This window comes from Scyliorhinus canicula, chromosome 16 (genome assembly GCF_902713615.1).
Source record: "Scyliorhinus canicula chromosome 16, sScyCan1.1, whole genome shotgun sequence".
NCBI lineage: Eukaryota > Metazoa > Chordata > Chondrichthyes > Carcharhiniformes > Scyliorhinidae > Scyliorhinus > Scyliorhinus canicula.
In genome coordinates, this window is record NC_052161.1 from 7,676,651 (window position 1) to 7,696,925 (window position 20,275).

Below are 20,275 nucleotides of genomic sequence, written 5' to 3' on the forward strand. Positions count from 1 at the left end.
CTCTGTCCAGCCCCCTCATGATTTTGAACACCTCTGTCAAATCTCCTCTTGGCCTTTTCTCCAAGGAGAACAGTCCCAACCCCTCCAATCTAACCTCTTAATGGAAATTTCTCATCCCGGGAACTATCCTTGTAAACCACTTCTGTGCTCTGTCCAATGCGTTCACATCCTTCTGATAGTGTGAGGCCCAGATCTCTACTCGATATTCCAGTTGAGGTCTAACTAATGTCTTGTATAACTGCACCATAACCTCTTTGCTCTTGTACTCTCATAATTAATTTAAGAGTATTGTGCAAGTACAGTAAAACCTATCGTCTGATCAGACAATTTTATCCCTATTGAAAGATTAAAACTGTTACCTGCCTTGCATGACTTTTTCAACGGAACTGTAACGCGTGTTCCAAAGATAGAAGCCAAGACCTTCAAAATTCCAGGAACTAAGCACCCATTATCTTCAGGAGATCAACATCTTTATCTTCAAGATATCAGGCCCCACACATCAGTCTCTGCTACTTGGATAACATAACTCCCAAATGGATGATGGAGTATTAAAAACCTTTGTTAACTGGCTTTTAAAACAACTTGCATCAACAAAGTGACTTTTTTTTTGAAGCTGAGGCTTGAAAATGTCATGCTTGTTACTCTGTTAATGTACAAACGAGTCCAGAAGTATTTTCACCTGCATTGGAATGGGGCTTGAAAAATGATTTGGCTTCTTTGACCACAATCCTCTTCAAAGAGCCAACACGGGCAAAATGGATTGAATGGCTTGGCTTCCCTGTGTGCTGTAGGGGTCTACAATTCAGCTGTTTCATAGCAACAATTGAAAGGCCCTTATCTTGTTTGTTAATAACCATGCTTAATTGTGACGAGCTCTCGGTATATCAGTCAGCAAGTGCAGAATGAACTACAAACTATTCATTATTTTTCACTCTTCCTCCGTTCGAAATTCCTGTGCAACTTAATAATAAAAGAAACTTGTAGGAGCAAGTAAATAAATCGTGCTTGTTCTTTTTGAATGAACAAAATATTATTTGGGGTTTTTTTTGTGCTAACTAAACTGAGAACGTGTGGACATCAAGCGATCCCTCTTCCGGCGTAACTTTGCCTGGCTAGCCTCAGCCCCTCATTTTGCTCCTTTGTTTTGAGGGAGCTACTCTTTCCCAATACCAGCTATCCTCTGAATGAGAATGCTAACTTGTATTGTTTGCAGAGCATTCTGCCCATCTGTGTTCTGGGTTGAAGAAAGTGTGAAAAGATCAGAACTTGCTGTAGAATCTTTCCCCCTTTTCCCAGCAACCTCTGCCCTCCCGCCCCCATGACCTTTCCCTCCCTGACCATTGCAGAATACTCTCTTTAGGAGGTCCATTGACTGATGATGGGAGAAATTTGACTACCGATGACCTGGTGAATTTGATGGATTGTCATTTGATCCAGGGATTTGTGTGTCTGGTTGCGAGTTCCTACTTTCCCTGTTCCTTCAAAAACCTAGAAAGGACTGCTCATCTGGAATTTGTTTGGTGCAGTTTGGTTTGCCCTTGGGGGAGTCTGTGTGGAGCATGCTGTGTTAGAAATATATTAATACAATGAAAAATATCCTGTTGCCTGATGTTCGTTCACTCTGGATTGCAACAGCTCAAAGCAAATTTAGTCTAACCACAGAATAACAAGCTACAGATTGTTCCCTGCTATTCATTGACTCCTGCTGTAAAAGTGAGCACACGTGGGCACCAAAGAGCAGGCAGGGTGAGACTCATCTGTGGGTGAGCAGCTATCCACGTACACCAACTAGGCTGACAAATTAGGGATGGCCCCTAGTGAAGTACCAGCGGCCTGCCGTCTTCCGTGGACAACAATCTGAAGTGGAGAGTGAGACGGCCCAAAAAGAACCGTGCATTGACGGGGTACAATAAGTGAAAGATTTCCTTTGTTCTGTGTGGATCTTAGAGTGAGAAAGTATATATTGAGTTCTTCTCCTAAGCTGTCCCTTGGGATAGAGGATACCTTGCTTCCATTTCGCAGTGTTTAAAGGTCCTGAGGTGGCTGACAAGCCCAATGTGCCACACGCGGGACAGGTAGTGCTTGAAGGGATGGGTAGCTATATTGGACTTCATCTAGATTGGACTTCATCTCTGTATGTTCATGGCGACGTCTCTTGACGTCCCTGAATGATGCGTCTCCTTTATTGATCTTCTGGGAGTCAATAGGGATGTTTGATCTCTTCCAGTCACGATAATGAGCAAGCCTCCTGAAGTCAGGAATTGGCAGGAGGGCCTTTGAATACTATACAAAAAGCTTGCTTTGTGTCCAGTTGTACTTTGCCTTTGTAGGGAAAGCAATTTATAAAAAATGGATAGTTGGGTTCTGTACAATGCAGTAAATCGGTTATTTGTTTTTGCTGTTAATCAATCGGGTCGTTTATATCCTCAGCATATTTTTAATGTTTTATTGTTGTCCCTTTCTAGAGTCAATACAGTTGTAAGGGAAAGTGATAGCTTTGTCCTGTAAACCATGTGCAGTATCCTGGGTTAGTGTTTGAGCCTGAGATCACACTGGTTCCTCGGATATTGTGGATGTATCCAGTTTGTAGCATGCAATTTGTGGTATTTGGCATAATAAAGGTGTCTCATAGTAAACTTTCATGAAAAACAGGCAGGTTAATGTTTGGGGCGTGAAGGTTTCACCAGAACATTTTGTAGCAGCCTTTTATTTCTCCTACTTCGCACAGAGTAATAGATACTTGACAGTAATGAGACTTCAGTCTGACCTGAGCAGCGTGAATCAGTACAAAGTCAGAAATACTGTTGAATTACTATAAAATTGTAATCTAGTCAAAAATGTATTGATCAATGTTGACTTTGAATCTGATTCCTGGGATGAGCTGGTTGCCTGCGAGGAGCTAATGAGTAGAATGTGTCGATACTCTAGTTTGAGGAATGAGGGGTGATCTCAAGGATGCATATGAAATTCTCCACCCGGCTTGGTAGTGTAGATGCTGAGAAGCTGTTTCCCTGCCTGGGCAATCTAGAACCAGTGCGTTATCGTATCAGAGGGTAACACACATCTGGGACCGAGATGAGGTGAATTTTATTTTCTCTGACAGTTGTGAATCTTTCGAACTCTCTACCCTAGATGCTCAGTCGCTCTGTATGTTAAAGGTTGGGAACAATAGATTTATAGGTTGGTAGATACTAAAGGGTGTAGAGATAGTGTAGGAAAGTGAAGTTGCTGGAGAACATCAGCCTTGATCTTATTGTATAGCACAGCACGTGTTCTGTATTGTGTGGCCTTCTGCTCTTGCTACTTGTGTTATGATCCTAACTTCAGATTCTTTATACTACAATATATTATAATGAATATTTGAAAATGTTTGCATGACTAATCGAATTGAGAGGCTTGCTTATAATGGATATATACACAAATGATTACTTGGCATAATCTAATCAAGAGTTTCAGCTGTTATAAACCACTTGAATGAATCCAACTATTTATATAACCCTCATCTGAATCCCCGCATTAGATTGCAGCTTTGAAATTGCTTCCAGATACCTTGTGCTGTATTGAATAATGCTCACTGAATTCCCAATAGCTCAGATAGTAAAGGCAGTGCACGGCTCAGTTATACATATCAGGAAGTTTACTAGCACAGAATGCAACCATTCGGCCAGTTGTGCCTGTACTGTTAATTTACTAGAAACTAGTAGCTTTGTGTTTTCTTGTCGCTCAGATATTGATCCATTTTCTAAAAGGTGCATTTTGTGTTTTCCTCGATCATTAGATGTCCTAGCAACCCGCGGCATGGGGGAATGATAGAATACTGTTCCTCGACTAATAACCCAGAGGCCTGGACCAATGCTCCAGAGTAGAGGTTAAAATTCTACCATGGCAGCTGGGGAGAATTAAAAGCAAATTAGTTAATAAATCTGGAAGCAAATACTAGTTTCATTAAAAATGATCATGAAACTACTGGATTGATGTCAAACCCCAGCTAGTTCATTAATGTTATTTCTGGAAGGAAATTTACAATTCATACCCATTCTGGTCTACATGTGACTTCAGATCAACAATGTTGTTGACTCTTAACTAACTGCCTTCTGAAATGGCTTTGCAGCCACTCCGTTGTATCAAGCCTTACCATCACTGAATCCCCCACAATCAATATCCTGGGGTCACCATTGATGAAAAACTGAACTGGACTAGCCACATTAATACTGTGGCTACCAGGCCAGTCAAAGGCTAGGAATCCTACGGCGAATAACTCCCCTCCTGACCTCCCTCACTCACTCTCTCTCGCTCTCGCTCTCGCTCTCGCTCTCGCTCTCGCGCTCTCGCTCTCGCTCTCGCTCTCGCTCTCGCTCTCTCACTCTCACTCTCAATTGGGGATGGGTAATAAATGTTGGCGCCAGTATTCCAAGGACATTAAGACTTCTCGTTTTTACTTTATCCTGAGGATGAACCAGGTTCTCTTGCCACTTCTACAACGCTTGTCTTCATTCCTTTGTCGAGGCAATTGCTGTGTGATGTGTATAAACCCACAATCTGGGGATTCGATTCGACACTGATTTCTATTGTCCACTTCAGGGTGTCCTCCAAAGTGGTGGGCTAGGCAGGTTGCACTGTGTCACTCGGTGGCTCAGAAAAGGCCACTGGAAAGCAGATGGATTTGAGGTAAGTTGGCAATAGAATCAGGGGCGACATGAGGAAAACATTTTTTTTTACACGGCGAGTTGTTATAATCTGGAATGCACAGCCTGAAGGGGTTGCGGAAGCAGATTCAATAGTAACTTTCGTAAGGGATCTGAATAAATAGTTGAAAGGGGGCGGCGGCTGGGATTTCCGAACTATGGGTGTTTAATTCGAGATGGCCAGGTTAGAACTGGAGCCTAACCATTGTACATTTATCTACTTATAGAGAGACCTGCATGTCCAAACCCAAAAACCACAGTTTCAGAGTGCTTTTTGAAATGGGAGCACAGGTGAATCCCCCGTTAATTGCCACGACTTGAGTACAATTAAACACCCAATTAATATACAATTAACAAAAGGGAAGAGTAAAGGAGTGGGACTAATTGGATAGCTCTTTCAAAGAGCTGGCAGGGGTGATGGGTCAAATGGTCTTTAATGCTGCATCGTTCTGTTGGGATGTCCTAAACATCCATTTAAAAAAAAAAGAGCTGGAATGGCCGTGCAATTAATATCCTGTCCCCATAACCTTGGCTATAGAAACCTCTAAATTACGGTCATTCTTTAGAGACGGTTTTGTGGAATCCTGTGAACGCGACTTGCTGAGGATGTGCAATTGTTCACGCTGTTTATCACTGTGCTCTTCAGATTACGGACTGAGATATGTGTTTTATTTTTGTCTTAACCGTGCTTTTGGTGTAGGCTGCGATCTCCTTTCTCTCTACATAAATGTTTCCACCTGAATGGAAAAATTATATTTGTTCTTTTGCATCTGCCTGTGTGCTTATATTCCAAAAGGATTTGTGTGTGCCAACAGCATCGCTTGGCAAATGCAAACATTGCATTTTTTCCATTTCTCAAGTGGCTTTCTGCGGGCTGCGCTTTTCCATTCACTCTCTACTTGCAGGTAACAGAAATGTTTTGAGAGGCAATCAGGCTTTTTATTATTTTTGGTGAGTAGAATGGGACTTGAGCACCTGGAGGGTTTGTTTTTTATCTTCATATATTCGCGTCTGAAAATTGGATCTACTTAGTCCCCTGAAAAGCCCCTTTTGAAGCATGAGATCCACCCTGGGGGGCTGGCTATAGCAAAAGATGTGGTCACATCCTCTCAGCGGTATTTAGTGATATATTAATGTAAATATCGCTGATGCTGGGGATCTGAAATAAAAGCAAAGTGGTGGGGATATTCAGCAGGTCAGCCACCTCCCCCTTTCCCTCCCTCCCTCTCCACAGGTGCTGCCTGATCTGCTGAGTGTTTCCAGCATTTGTTTTGTTTTCATTGTACCAATGCAAGTCACTTCCAACCATAAAAAGAAATCCTAAGCAGTCAGCTGGGGTGTTTTCTAATTTAGCTCAACATGAGGATAATATTGACGGCTCCTCCCATTGTTTTCACAAGCTTGCTTCTCAGGGTGGGACTTTCAACGTCAAATGCTGCTTCCTGCATGTCCGGTCCGCGTGATGTGCCAGATTGATTTTGATGTTTTTGTCATTCTTGACTGGTCATTTGAGCACACTCCATTGAGTGCAGGCTCTAGGAACTGAGCCAGTGCCAACAAACACCAGCCAAATCTCAACGTGGATTTGCGACCGAATTGGTAGGAGATGGTGGTAGATTAGGGAACTGGATTGACTATTCATTCCAACCCTTTAGTGAAAGAACTCTACATCATGGTGAATAGTGCCAATTAGTCCTGTGTCCTGTGCTCTCGCCTTCTCTAGATAAATTCCTGATTATATTCCTGTGGAGTACCATGGAATGTTTTACTGTGGAAACCTCAGTGGGGAAACTTCTGGAAACCATAATTTGGGGCAAAATTAACAGTTACTTGGGCAATTGTGTTTTAATTAAGGAAAGCCAATAGGGATTTGTTTTGGGTAAATAGTGTTCAACTTGCTGGAGTTTCTTTTTGATGAAGTACCAGGGGGTGGGTGAGGGTATTGCTGTAGATGGGTTTTGCGTTGACTTCCAAAACGCATTTATGACCAAAGTTGGAGCTCGTGGAATAAAAGTGACAGTAGCAATATAGATCCAAAATTGGCTAATTGATGGGAAACAAAGAATATTGGTGACCAGCAATTCTTTGGACTTGAGAAGTTCCCCTGGGGTCACTGCTGGGTTCCCTGCTTGCCCTGATGTACGTTAATGACCAAACCTTGATGTACAAGGCACAATTTCAAAACTTTGCAGATGATCCATAACTCGGAAATATTGTGAACCATAACGGGGATAATGTAGCAATTCAAAAGGACATGGACGGGTCGGTGGAATGGGCAAGTGTGGATGAAATTTAATGCAGAGCGGTGCAAAGTGATTCATTTTGATGGGAAGAACACAGAGACACCATATAAACTAAAGGGTCCAATTGTAAAGTGGATGTAGGAGCCGAGAGACCTGTGTTTTTTTTGTGCAACAATCATTGAAGATGGCAGGACAGGTTAACAATCATAATCTTTATTGTCACAAGCAGGCTTACATTAACACTGCAATGAAGTTACTGTGAAAAGCCCCTAGTCGCCACATTCCGGCGCCTGTTCGGGTACACGGAGGGAGAATTCAGAATGTTCAAATTACCAAACAGCGGGGGTGGGATTCTCTGCTGGCGGGGTGCTCTGTTTTGCTGGCAGCCCGGGGGTTTCCCGATGGCGTGGGGCTGCCCCATAATGGGAAACCCCGTTGACCGGCTGGCCTAACGGAGAATCCGCCGGCGTGCTGAAACAGAAATGTGGCGCGGCGGGGAGGAGAATCAAGCCCCACGTCACCGGAGGAAACCCACGCAGACACTGGGAGAACGTGCAGACTCTGTACAGACAGTGACCCAAGCCGGGAATTGAACCTGGGACCCTGGCGCTGTGAAGGAACAGTGCTAACCACTGTGCTACCGTGCCACCCCATGCAGCATCCTGGGGTTTATCAATAGAGGCATAAGATACCAAAGCAAGGACGTTTATGTTAAACTGTTTCAACTTCAAGTGGAGTATTGTGCCCAGAATGATGTAAAGGCATTCTAGAGGATGCATAGAAGAGAAAATTCATGACAATAGTTCCAGGGATGAGGAATTTCAGTAAAGTCGAAAAGCTGAGACTGTATTTTCTTTGGTAAAGAGAATGTTGAGAGGAGATTTGATGAGAGGTATTCAAAATAATGGAGCATATGGACAGAGTAAATGGGGAAAAAAACCCTATTGGTGCAGGGCATGGATTTAAGATACTTGACAACATGAAGAAAATCTTTTTAATGCAGCGAGTGGTTAGGATCTGGGATGCACTTCCTGAGAATGTGGTGGAGGCAGGGTCAACTTTTCATAGGGAATTGGATCACTATCTGAAAATCTGCATGGCTACGCAGAGAAAAGAGGGACACTAGGTGAATTGCCCCTTCAGAGGGCGAGCACAGATATAATGGGCTGTATATCCTCCTGTGCTGTAATGATTCTATGATGAAGGCACTGCATAAATGCAGGTTGTTGTTATAATGGCATCCATGTGTGAATACCTTAAGCAAGGCTGTTGGGTGTTGATCAAGAGAAGGAACTTTGAATTGCTTTTGTCCCCACCTCTAGTCCAAGGGCATTGAGGCCAATTCCAAAACCTCCATGGATCCCATTTCATTCTACGAGCTCCTGCGTCTTGGCACATCTGTTCTCCTGATGCAGCCTTCCAGAACCATCCATCTTTTTTTACTCCACTCTGGATTTCCCCCACCCCAGTTGACAAGGCCCTCAATTATTTCTGCCCCATTCCTGCAATTCTCTCATTCCCTTCCGGAACCATGATAGTTTAGTTTCCCCTGTCCTCGCCTTCAATCCCAGCTGCCTCCACATTCATCAGGTCATTTTCCACCATCTCCCGTGTAATACAATCACCAAACACACCTTCCGCTCTTTTCCCCCGATCAGCATTCCAAAGAAACCATTCCCTCTGTGATGTGCTGATCCATGCCTCACGTCACCCACAACACCCCGTCCTCTTCCCCTGGCACCTTCCCATGCAAACGCAGGTACTTCCCCTTTCACCTCCTCTCTTCCTCGCCCTCCAAAGCCCCAAACATACTTGCCAGGTGAAGCAATGATTTTCACGCACTTATTTCAATCTAGTCGACTATAGTCCCTACTCACCATGTGGTTTCCTTCACATTGGGGAGACTAAATGAGAATTGGGTGACCGCTTTGTGGAACAACTCCAATTCAGTCCGCAAGCATCACCCTGACCTTCTGGTGGCCTTCCATTTTAATCCTCCACCTTTCTCTCACATTGACATCTCTGTCTCAGCCTCGTACCAACCTCCCCGAACAGGCGCCGGAATGTGGCGACTAGGGGCTTTTCATAGTAACTTCATTGAAGCCTACTCGTGACAATAAGTGATTTTCATTCATTTAATTTCTGTCCTTGATCTGCTGCACTGTGCCATTGAGGCTTAATGCAAGCTTGAGGAACAGCACCTCATCTTTTAGGTCTCAACAATAAGTTCAACAACTTCAGACCAAAATCGCTGCACCATGTTGTTTCATTGTCTCTACATTTTTTTGTTTTTCTCTTATCTTTGCTTGTAGGTAGAAACACACCTGCTTGAGGCACAACTTTTGTTTCTTTCCTTGCCACATCACCACCCTCTTTGGCTCTTGTGATATGTGTTCTTGCTACCATTTGGATCTCTGATATTGTTAATTTTCACATTTCAAGGGCGGGATTCTCCGTTGCCCGGCACCAGTATCGTAATTGGCGATCGGACGGAGAATCACTTCCACTGCCCGACTCGGGGGCGATGCCGGTTTTCGAATCTCAGCCCCATCTGAAATGGCATCATCGCATCGTGTGCCGCTCGCCGCTGGATCGGCATTGGCGTGTCATCGGAAAGCCCTCCCCTGATGCTCCGCGCCGATGGGCTGATTTCCTGACCGCGCGGTTGATGTGTGATCTGACTGAGCCGTCAGTAACCCGGCGTGGCAGCCGTGGACTGTGTCCAGCACCCCCACAGTCGGCCGGAAGCCATGCTGCTGGCCCGGGGGTGAGGGGCTTCCGCGAGGGTTGGGGGATGGGGGGGGACACGGGGTGGCCAGGGGGTATCCTGTGGGGACGTAATTGGCAGGTCGGGTCCATGTATGGCCGCCGCCATGTTGTACGGTTCGACTGTTGCAGGTCGTTGTCGTGCGCATGCGCGGCCATTCTCCGGCTGTTTTTGGCGCGGGAGCCAGGAGTTTTACCCGGCACCGCTGCTCTCCCCTCACCGGTCCCGGAATCGGTGCGGTTTCGCCGCCAATTTGGGCGGCACAGCTGCTGAAACAGGAAGTCCAGCCTCGCAACTGTTTGTCTTTAACTTGCCATTCTACCTTGTTTGAAGGACTGGCTTGAACTCATTCTGTTATACATCACATCAATCTTTAGTGCAACTGTGAAATGTGGCTCCCGGAACACTTGCACATAACCGTAAGCTCCAAGCTAATTAGTTCAGAGCTCTTTAGAGATTTGTATAGTTAATATATCAATATGTAACACCTGGAAGATGAACTCTTCTTGCTCCATCTCTCTACTGTTTTTCATCTCTCTGCTGTCTTCCATCCTATCACAGATCTTCCTTTTGTCCTTGTCCCAGCTACTCCTTGCTCAAAACCCCTTTCATCTCTACTATACCTTTTTCCAGCTCTGGTGAAGGGTCACAGACTTGAAACGTTAACTGTTTCTCTCCCCACATATGCTGCCCAAACTGCTGAGCATTTCTAGCACGTCCTGTTCCTATTCCAAAAACCCCCCGTCACTGCTCTGCCTGGATCCGTATTCTGGTTTAAAGCTGGCATTCTGTCCTTGGCCTGCATAGTTTGAATCCAGACCAATGCATATGCTCACTGGGCCATCAAAGCGGCTCCATCTTTCATCAGCTTAGTGGTTATCTTTATTGTGTTCCCACAGTTATAACCGATTATAAGGGAGCTTTGCTACAGACTCTTGGATCAAACACTGAGATTGAAGCAGAGATGGTTGTGGTGCCAGAGTCGGAAGGAGGGTTGAACCAGGACATAACCCCAACGGCAAGTACCCCAGAGGTAAGAAGCTGCTTGGATTTTTTATACTGGTGTATACTTCCAGTAATAGATACTGCTGGAAAGAAGAAAGCAACGAAGAACTTGGGTTTATATAGTGCCTTTCATAAGCCGCAAACAGCAATCTGATTCTGACCAGGTAATGTGATTTAGTGATATTAATTGAGAGATAAATATTGCTCCACAAGAATTCCCTCGCTCTTCCTCGAGTAGTTGCTGTGAAATATTTTATGGCCATCAGAAAGAACATTTGTGGCTTTGCTTTGATCTGTTATTTGAGAGGCAGCAGCAGATGGTGCAGCACTCCCTCAGTACTGGAGAGTTAACCTAGATGATATACATGAGACTCTGGCGTGGCACTTGAGCCCACAACTTACTGAGTTGGAGATGTGAGGGGCTTTCTGCTGAGCCATGACTGAAGCGGCTGCTTTTGTATTCCGAGGTACATCGTCCTATTGTATGCATGTGAATGCTTCAAACATACCTCTACATTTTTGCTCTTTTTATCTTAATTCCTTCAGGTTATTTTATCCCCCTGTACACCAGGTAGTCAGTGTAGGTGTCAGGCACCTGTTGTTGTGTTATTTTGTACAGAAATCGGTACCAGTGAATTAAAAAAAAAAAAAAAAAATTCATTCATGGGATGTGGGTCGTAAGTCACGTGTCGGCCAGACCAGGTAAGGAAGGCAGATTTCCTTCCCTAAAGGGCATTAGTGAACCAGATGGGATTTTACAACAATCAACAATTGTTTCATGGCCATCATTTTGGCTTCTAATACCAGATTTTTATTGAATTCAAATTTCACCAATAGCCCTGGTGAGATTCGCACTCTGGTTCCCAGAGCATTACCCTCGGTCTCTGGATTATTATCCCAGTGACAATCCCATTATACCACTGCCTCCCTTAAAAGAGCAGTGTGTACAAAATAGTTTCTGAACTTACAGCTCACTGTCATGGTTTGCATTTCTTCAGAGCTGGAGACTATCTGGGCCCTTCAGTTAGATTTCAGTTTCAAACATCAATAACATTTTCTTCTCTCTTTCATTAGCTTTTCTCAATTGAATTGCTGCCTTGTAATCGGGCTTCGAAAGATTAGCTTTGAATTTTTGGGGGGAGTAGGGGAGAAAGGGGGGTGAAAATGATGTTTGTTGACATGAATATTACTGATATGAGAGGCATGTTCCTGGAGCCTTTAACCTTACACTCCTTAAGACAAGCACAAGAATGCCAAATATCAAGCAATCTCAAAATTGATGTTAACGTTTGAAATTTAGTATTCTTGTGTTTGTCCTGGTGTTTGTCCTGTTGAGTGTAAGGTGAAAGGCTTCAGCAACATGACTCTCTCTCTTCAGTATTATTAGGCAACTGTCTGTTAACTTGAGAAATGCTGGAAATTATGTACAGTCCCTTTATAGAGCTTCCTTGTGAGGGTTCAAGGTTGAGGCATTTAGGTATCCTGTCAAACTCCATGGGCGGGATTCTCTGTCCCGCCGCACCCGTTTTCCAGTGCGGCGCGCCCCCCGCCGGCAGCGGGATTCTCCGTCCCGGCAGCCAGCCAGTGGTGTTTCCCATTGTGCCCTCCCTTCACGCTGTCGGGAAATCCGCGGGCGTGAGTCCGCTGCTGCCGAAACGAAGGATCCCGCTGACTGAGAATCCAACCCCGTATCTTTTAACATAATTTTGAAATTAAAAATTACATCATTGGATGGAGGTTTTCGTTTCATTTAGCTTATCTGTCCCTTTCCTGACTAAATTTGAATTTAGCCCGAATTGATCGACTGAGAGTCTTCCATTTTCAGCTGGGATTGGAAGGTTTTGGACACCGTCTGCATTCACCTGTCCTCCCACTTCCAGAGTTGGCTGGTATGAGGTTGCATTTTGCAGTATCTGTTGGCCAATAGTGCTGAAAGTAGCTGATTAGTGCCCAGTGCATGTTGTGACTGGGACTTCAGTGTAGTGTATCATTACTGCCATCACTGACCTAATCTGCTCATGTGTAATCCGGACGAAGCTGACAATTGAAAGTAGCCCAGGTTGGCATTCTGGTGCAGTACTGAGGGAGGGCTGCATTGCCTCAGGTGCCCTTTTTTGGATGACACATTAAAGCAAGTCGTTGCTGACTCGTTCAGGTAGGCAAAGTGGAAGAAGTGCATGGACCTCTCCTTGAGTCATGGCCAGTACTTGCCCATCACCAATGCCTCTGAGAGATGACCGGATTGTTACCACATTGTTGTTTGTCAGATTTTGCTATTTATGATTGGTCACTATGTCTGTCTGCACAACAACAATGGCCACACTTCAAAAGCATAGTTTATTTGGGTTGTGAAATGCTGTGAGACATATGAAAAACCAATCGGCACTACATTAATCCAAGTTGTTCTAATTCATGGCATTACGTGTTAAATAAAGATCCAGTTTGTGGTCCATTTTATATTAAATGAGTGCATGTACCATGGTACATTGTGTACCACAATGTGTTGCGGTATGTTGCATGTTAAATGAGGGTTAGAAGTCTAGGCATGTGGTGTGTTACTTGAGGATATAGATCTTGGCACATTGTACGATAAATAAGGATATAGATTTTGGCATGCTGTGTGTTATAAACAGCTGGAGTCCCAATGCAAGAGGCGCAAAACCACAAATAGGTGCCAGACCTTCACAAGCTCTTTCTGAATAGAGTAAAAGCATAAACTGGGGATTTGCAGGCTTAAAATTCAGAGCTAGTGTCTGCTCTCGTTTTCACTCTCTGTATTCCAGGTATATCTCTCGATCTATCTTTCCCTCACTCAGTTGTTCCCTCTCCGCTGCTCAGGGTCTCTCTCTTCACCCCCTCCCTGCTTGCTGCTGCTCACCATCTCCTTCCCACTCACCCCTTCTATCCCACCTCAGCCTATTGTGTCTTTTGGGGTAGAATGAGCCTTGGCTTAAATCATATCTGGCAATGCAGCACTGCTCCAAAATTAAACTTCAGCAATGCTTTCTCTCTGTATGAGAATAGACTGTTGACTCAGATGCTGTTTGTAAAACATTAGTTGCGAGTGAAGACTGGAAGCAGCCTGTGCAAAAATGTCATCCAAAATTTTTTAGGACTTCCCTTGGAAGTCACACCATCCTGACTTGGAAATAAATCGTCGTTCCTTCCCTGCAGCTGAATCAAAATCCTGGACGTCCCTCCCCAACAGCACTGTGTTTACGGCAGGCTTTTACAAAGTGGGGGTCATGACCTGTGGGTGGGTCGTGGGCAGGTATAAAAAGAGTCGCGGTGCACCCTGAAATTAACCCAAGCATCCCAACTACTGGGTAAGATCAGCAGGATGGCAAACGGAAAGATTGCAATGAAAATGGCTTTTGTGAGGAGAGATAAAGGAGAATGTATGGCCCAGGAGTGAGTGGTAGAGGGAATTGGCCAGCTGACAGACATCCCAACAGCAAGCCAGACGGTTAGCTGGTAATTTAGAACCGTCACACAGACAAGACTGAAGCCAAGTAAAGGGACACCTGATCATTACCAATCAATTTGGTTCTTCACTGAACTGAAGTCTTTCAATTAACTAACCTTAAATTGAGTAGCTCTTCAGGATCACCCACCAAGAGACTCGGTCCTCATTTCTGTAGAGACGCTAGAACAGACCCCCACCCTGCAAGCCCTCCACATACGCACATACAAATACAGTGTTAGCATTCATGTCAAGAGGGCTAGAATACAAGAGCAGGGATGTACTTCTGAGGCTGTATAAGGCTCTGGTCAGACTCCATTTCGAGTATTGGAAGCAGTTTTGGGTCCCGTATCTAAGGAAAGATGTGCTGGCCTTGGAAAGGGTCCAGAGGAGGTTCACAAGAATGATCCCTGGAATGAAGAGCTTGTCGTTTGAGGAACAGTTGAGGACTCTGGGTATGTACTCGGAGTTTATAAGGATGACGAGGGATCTTATTGAAACTTACAGATTACTACGAGGCCTGGATAGAGTGGACGTGGAGAGGATGTTCCACTAGAAGGAAAAACTAGAAGCAGAGGACACAATCTCAGACTAAAGGGACGATACTTTAAAACAGAGATGAGGAGGAATTTCTTCAGCCAGAAGGTGGTAAATCTGTGGAACTCATTGCCACAGAAGGCTGTGGAGGCCAAATCACGGAGTGTCTTTGTGACTGAGATAGATAGGTTCTTGATTAATAAGGGGATCAGGTGTTTGGGGATAAGGCAGGAGAATGGGGATAAGAAAAATATCAGCCATGATTGAATGGCGGAGCAGACTCGATGGGCCGAGTGGCCTAATTCTGCTTCTATGTCTTATGGTCTTACATTCTCTCTCAGTTCTCTCATTGGACGGAGCTTTTGGGAAGCCAAACAACAGGTTGGAGAGTTCATGCATCCATTCAAAATGTGCTGAGGGACAATAGGGTCTGGAGAAAACAGACTTTTTATCTGGGTCTGGGTATCGATCCTCACCTCCAGCAAAACTCATTGGATTTACCAGATTAAACCTGCCACAGAATAATTGCACTCTGATCTTTCTCAACATTTATTAGCATATTTCATCTCCAGCAAGATTATCTTTAAGATTAAGGATATTAAGCCTAAATTTCTGTAGCCTTTTCTCCATGTTATCATGGCTCAGAGGGTAATCCGCTTGTATCTACATCAGACAGATGGCTGTGGGTTCACATCCACATCTTGGCCAACACCCCAGTGGAGTTCCACAGGTGTGCTACCTTGTTAGAAATGCAGATAGAATGTAAAATGAAGGCTCTGCCTCTCATGTCGATTTAAAAGATTCCATGGGACTACTTTGAATAAGAGCAGGGAGTTATCCCTGATGTCCTAACTAACATTGACCCCTCAATCAACATCATAATAAACAGATTATCTAGTCTTTAGCACATTGCTGTTTGCGGGAGTTTGCTGTGCAGAAATTGGCATGACAGCAGTGTCTATACTTGGCTGCCAACTTTGTGCTTATGTAGTTGTGATGGTGGGAGCAAAATTCAAATCTTGTTTTTTTTTTTCCCCCCGCAATTCAAACATTGACTTCAACCTTGTGGCTCTCCTCTGCAGTTTGAATATCTTTCTACTTTCATAGAAAGAAGTCTTACAACACCACGTTAAAGTCCAACTGGTTTGTTTTGAATCACTAGCTTTAGGAGCGCAGCCCCTTCCTTAGGTGAATGAGGAACTTCTTACTGTGCCCACCCCCGTCCGACGCCGGCATCTCCACATCATGGATACTTTCACATACTTTCATGTGTCATCAGGTTTTACCGCACAGGAAGAGGCCCTTCAGACCATCAGTGCCGGCCATCAGGTGGGTCCTGAAGGGCCAGCCAGTTGGCAAAAGTGGGTCAAAAAGTTTGAAAAACGCTGGCCTATTCCACATGGATTGCAGTGGCTCAAGTCGGTGGCTCACCACCACCTGCACAGCGGCAATTAGGGATGGGCAATAAATGCTGCTGCTGACAGTGGTGCCCGCATTCCATGAATGAATGTTAAAATAACCCATCAGCTTGAAAGTAACCGGGCGGTATTCTCCGCTCCCGATAAAAATCGGGATGACTGTCGTGAAATCGGCCGAGCCTCACGACGGCCTCGGGGCCCGTTCCCCGCACCTAATTCACCCCCACCCGGGGGGCTAGGAGCGGGCCCCGGAAACGGCGCTTTCTGATGTCATCCGCGCATGCGTGGGTTGCCGGTTCCAACCCGCGCATGTGCAGATGACATCAGCGTGCAGACGGCACGAACCCGCGCATGCGCGGTGCCGTCTTTCTCCACGGCCGCCCGGCAAGACGTGGCAGCTTGATCTTGCCGGGTGGTGGAGGGGAAAGAGTGCGTCCGTTTTGGACGCTGGCCCGACCATCGGTGGGCACCGATCGCAGGCCAGTCCCCTCCCGCTCCCGAGCACAGTCGCGATGCTCCCGTCCCAATCGGGCCCCTAGATGCCCCAAAAGGGCATCTGGCGCCCGTTTCACGAATGCAGCGACCAGGTGTGGTTGCTGCCGTGGTGAAACGGGCGTGAAGGGTCGGCCGCTCGGCCTATCGGGCTCGGAGAATCGCCGTGAAAAATGGCGAGCGCCGATTGTTCCGAGTCGGAGGGTGGGGGGGGGGTGGAGAAACGCTGGGGGCGTAAAAAATGTCGGGAAGCCCTCCCACAATTCTCCCACGCCACGTGGGGAGCGGAGAGTTCCGCCCACCAAATTCTCCCACGCCCGCCTCCCGACACCAAGCCCTTTACGACCGTTTTTAGGAACGTCAAACACACCTGGTCTGACCGTTTGTAAAAACGGCCGTAAAGTTGGGATCTTGGGAACCATGGCACCGATTGGCATGGCATTACCACGGCCGTGCCAAGGGTGCCATGGGCCCGTGATCGGTGGGCACCGATCGCGGGCAGCGGGTACTTACCCCGCGCACTCTTTGTCCTTCCGCCGCCCCGCTGTATCCATTCGCGGGGCGGCTGAGGGGCATCCCGGCCCGCGCATGCGCGGCTGACGTCATGTGACGCGTCAGCCATCGCAAACTCTGGCAAGCGGGCTTAACGAAATTTGTTAAGCCCGCGATGCCGGAGTTCACGGCCGCGGCATGCTAGCCCCGACCGGGGACCAGAATCGGTTCCCGGTCGGGGGGGCGGAGGCTGGCGTCAAACCCGCCTGTTTTTGACACCAGCCTCACGATTTCTCCAGGTTTCGGAGAATCACGCCCCATATTTTCCCACTGCCCCCTATTTCTAATTATTTTCACATCAATGATTCATTAAAAGTGATAGATGTTTTTGATTTTTCTCTGTAGGAAGTAACCCCAGGAAACCTGGAGGAGCCTGAGGAGCAGGAGGCAGAGGATGAATTTAAAGATGCAATAGAGGTGAGTTGGTCACTCCTGGCAGAGAATTTGCCTGCTCTCGCTGACGGTTGTACGTTTCCGGCCTGAATTTTGATAGCACCGTCTTGAGAGACTTCTTTGTTTAATTGATCAAATAAGCAAATAAGGGAAGAACAGGATACTGACTAAGGTCAAAGTCACAAAAAACAATCCCCCAACACGCAAGTTAAAAAAATTGCATAATCATGCAGTCCTCCTTAGGTTACTGCTTGCATTGCATATAGGATTCGAACTTGCTAATCACCCAATCGATGGCTAATCACCCAAGACCAGAATTACATGGAATGTACAGCCTATTCCTCCCCATAACCCTTGATTCCCTTATTAATCAAAAAACGATCTATCTCTGTCTTAAAGAGACTCAGTCAGGATGTTACGAGTTCAAACTCCACTTCAGCACTAATCACTTGAGGGATGACTTTCTATTGGGGCTCTGACAATGACAGATCAGCACAAGACGTTCAGAAAAAACGGGGAAAATGTTGCAAATGGTTTGTATATCTTTTTCCGAGGTTTTCTGCAGCTGTTCCTCCATACCTATGGCTGATCAATATTAAAACCCCGTGGACATTCAACCTCAAGTGCACACTGACACTCCAGTGCAGTATTGAGGAAGGGCTGCACTGTGGACTTAGTCAGTGATCCCCTGGCCACTATTTTCAGAGGAGCAGGAACTCTATCTGCTAATGCTGGAGTGCTATCTCAGTTTGGCAGAGGTGTTAAACTGCAGTCCCATCTCGCTGTTCAGGTGGATGTAGCAAAAATTACACCACATGAAAATGAAATGAATGGAAAATCGCTTATTGCCACAAATAGGCTTCAATGAAGTTACTGTGAAAAGCCCCTAGTCGCCACATTCTGGCGCCTGTTTGGGAAGGCTGGTATGGTAATTGAACCGTGCTGCTGGCCTGCCTTGGTCTGCTTTCAAAGCCAGCTATTTAGCCCAGTGTGCTAAACCAGCCCCAGAAGAGCAAGGTGTTGCCCTGGCCAACATTCCTCCTTAAACCGGCATCACCTTAACAGAAAAGAAAGATGATCAGAGTATTGTTGAGTTTGTGGGACCTTCCTGTATGCATATTGGCTGCTGCTTTTACACTCTGAACAATCCCCACACTTCAAGGTAACTCACGTGAAACATTTCTGAGGTGCTACATAGATACAAGCCATTTTCTTCATTTACAGATTGTGCCTGCTGTTGTGAATACATTTTAATTTGCTGTGTGGCCTAATGCTTCACAAAGGAACAGCTTATTTGAATACATTGCTTGTTAATTCTTAAAGAAATCGCACTGAAGGGCAGCACGGTGGCGCAGTGGGTTAGCCCTGCTATCTCACGGCGCCAAGGTCCCAGGTTCGATCCCGGCTCTGGGTCACTGCCCGTGTGGAGTTTGCACATTCTCCCCGTGTTTGCGTGGGTTTCGCCCCCACAACCCAAAGATGTGCAGGGTAGGTGGATTGGACACGCTAAATTGCCCCTTAATTGGAAAAAATTTATTGAGTACTCTTTTTTTTAAAAAAAACATGTTAAAAAAAGAAATCGCACTGCCAACTCTCAGCAATTCTCTTGTTTCCCCCGCCTTTAGCTAAGCTTTCCTTTGTGTTCCTTTCATGTTCCTCCTTCATACACTTCGGGGAATTCAGGTGTGACAATGCAAAACGTGTAACAAAAGTGCATCTTTTATGAGGTGTTTAATGCCTCCTTTAAAACTGCTTCTTGTGTTGGATCCGTATGGTGCACTAGCTTTGGCCGGTTCCTATTGTAGCCAACAGCATGCCCTCCACCCCTTCTCCACAATAGAAAACCTGCGGGATTCTCTAAGCCCGGTGGTCAAGACGATTGTAACTAAATAAAAAATAAATAGTTCCTCCCAGTGGCACTGCCACCTCCGGAACTTGATATAAAAGCGGCTTCTCTAATTGCAGTGCTGCATCTACTTAGTTGCCCAGCAGTATGGTGGGCCTGCTGGATAAATTAACCTATCTGGTTGTGAATGGAATTATCTTGTTGCTTCATGACGCGTTCTGGAAGATGATGCCTTGAACAGCTTTTGTGACATTTTTAAAAAAAAAACACACACACAAGCACAAAATAAAGTGGCTATAGCATAGTTTCCCTTGTTGGCTTAGTGCACTACCTCTGAGCAGAACTGAATCATGCCGAGCAGGAAGGGCCTTGGGTTACTGGCTCTGGTTGGAGTGCTTAGTGGAGGTTTTGTCGCATGACCTCCTGTTGCCAGCCATCCTCCCTTAGGACTGGAGGCTGACGGACTTTTCCATGGCCAGTTGATCAGTCTGATCGGTAGCAATGTTCTTGACTCTTCAGTCAAACAGCCTTTTTTGCCCGCATGACTGATATTTGATAACTAATAAATATAAGTGTTCCAAGAAAATAGGGGGAAGAAAATGCATTTTTTAAAGTGCCACTGTGTTGTTATTCCTGGCAGCAATGTCCTGGAAATTCATTCCCAGTTCCTGGGGGCGTGGCAAGAACGTAAGAAATGGGAGCAGGAATAGACTTTGTGGCCCATCGGACTTGCTTCACCATTAATAAGGTCACGGATGATCTTATTGTGGCATCTACTCCACTTGCCTCTCTGTTCTCCATAACCCACGACTCCATTGTCAATCAAAAATTAGTCTAATTCCGCTTTGAATATATATAATGACTTGGTATCCGC

General features: G+C 45.6%; 1 protein-coding gene across 4 annotated transcripts in view; it reads left to right on the forward strand.

Moving 5' to 3' along the window:
* Window positions 1-20,275, forward strand: part of zfyve27 (zinc finger, FYVE domain containing 27) — a 167,985-nt gene that overhangs the window by 51,396 nt on the left and 96,314 nt on the right. For all 4 annotated transcript variants that reach the window (XM_038821899.1, XM_038821898.1, XM_038821897.1 and 1 more), the window contains exons 6-7: window positions 10,595-10,728; window positions 17,508-17,579. In XM_038821899.1, coding sequence (XP_038677827.1) covers window positions 10,595-10,728; window positions 17,508-17,579 — 206 coding nt within the window. The remainder of the gene's footprint in view (window positions 1-10,594; window positions 10,729-17,507; window positions 17,580-20,275) is intronic.